Below are 273 nucleotides of genomic sequence, written 5' to 3'. Positions count from 1 at the left end.
GCCCTCCTCCGCCTCTTCTGCTGCCTTCAGCAGCGGTCCCCGCCGCTTCCCGCCCTGCGGCACACCCGAAATGGCGAGCAAGGAAGGTAGGAGGCTCCCACTCCCCCTAGAGACGCTCCGGGCTTCCTCTCCGAGGGGGTGGTAGTGAGGGTGAGCCGGTTGCTCCCGTCCGTCGCCCCTTCCGGACGCAGTCTGCTACCCTGTCCCCGCCCTGGTGTAGCCCCGGCCCGTGCCGGCGGGGTCCTCTTCCCCCCCCCCCGCCCCCGGTCAACC

General features: G+C 72.2%; 1 protein-coding gene across 1 annotated transcript in view; it reads left to right on the top strand.

Annotated features, from left to right (window-relative positions):
• Positions 1 to 70: 70 nt before the first annotated feature.
• The window catches only part of RBBP7 (retinoblastoma binding protein 7), a 7,568-nt gene continuing 7,365 nt past the window's right edge, over positions 71 to 273 (top strand). The window contains exon 1 of the mRNA XM_010009465.1: positions 71 to 86. Coding sequence (XP_010007767.1) covers positions 71 to 86 — 16 coding nt within the window. The remainder of the gene's footprint in view (positions 87 to 273) is intronic.

The sequence above is a fragment of the Nestor notabilis genome, unplaced genomic scaffold (genome assembly GCF_000696875.1).
Source record: "Nestor notabilis isolate BGI_N333 unplaced genomic scaffold, ASM69687v1 scaffold11162, whole genome shotgun sequence".
Taxonomy (NCBI): domain Eukaryota; kingdom Metazoa; phylum Chordata; class Aves; order Psittaciformes; family Psittacidae; genus Nestor; species Nestor notabilis.
Note: the sequence above shows the minus strand (reverse complement) of the source record. Positions and strands in the feature narration are given on the sequence as shown.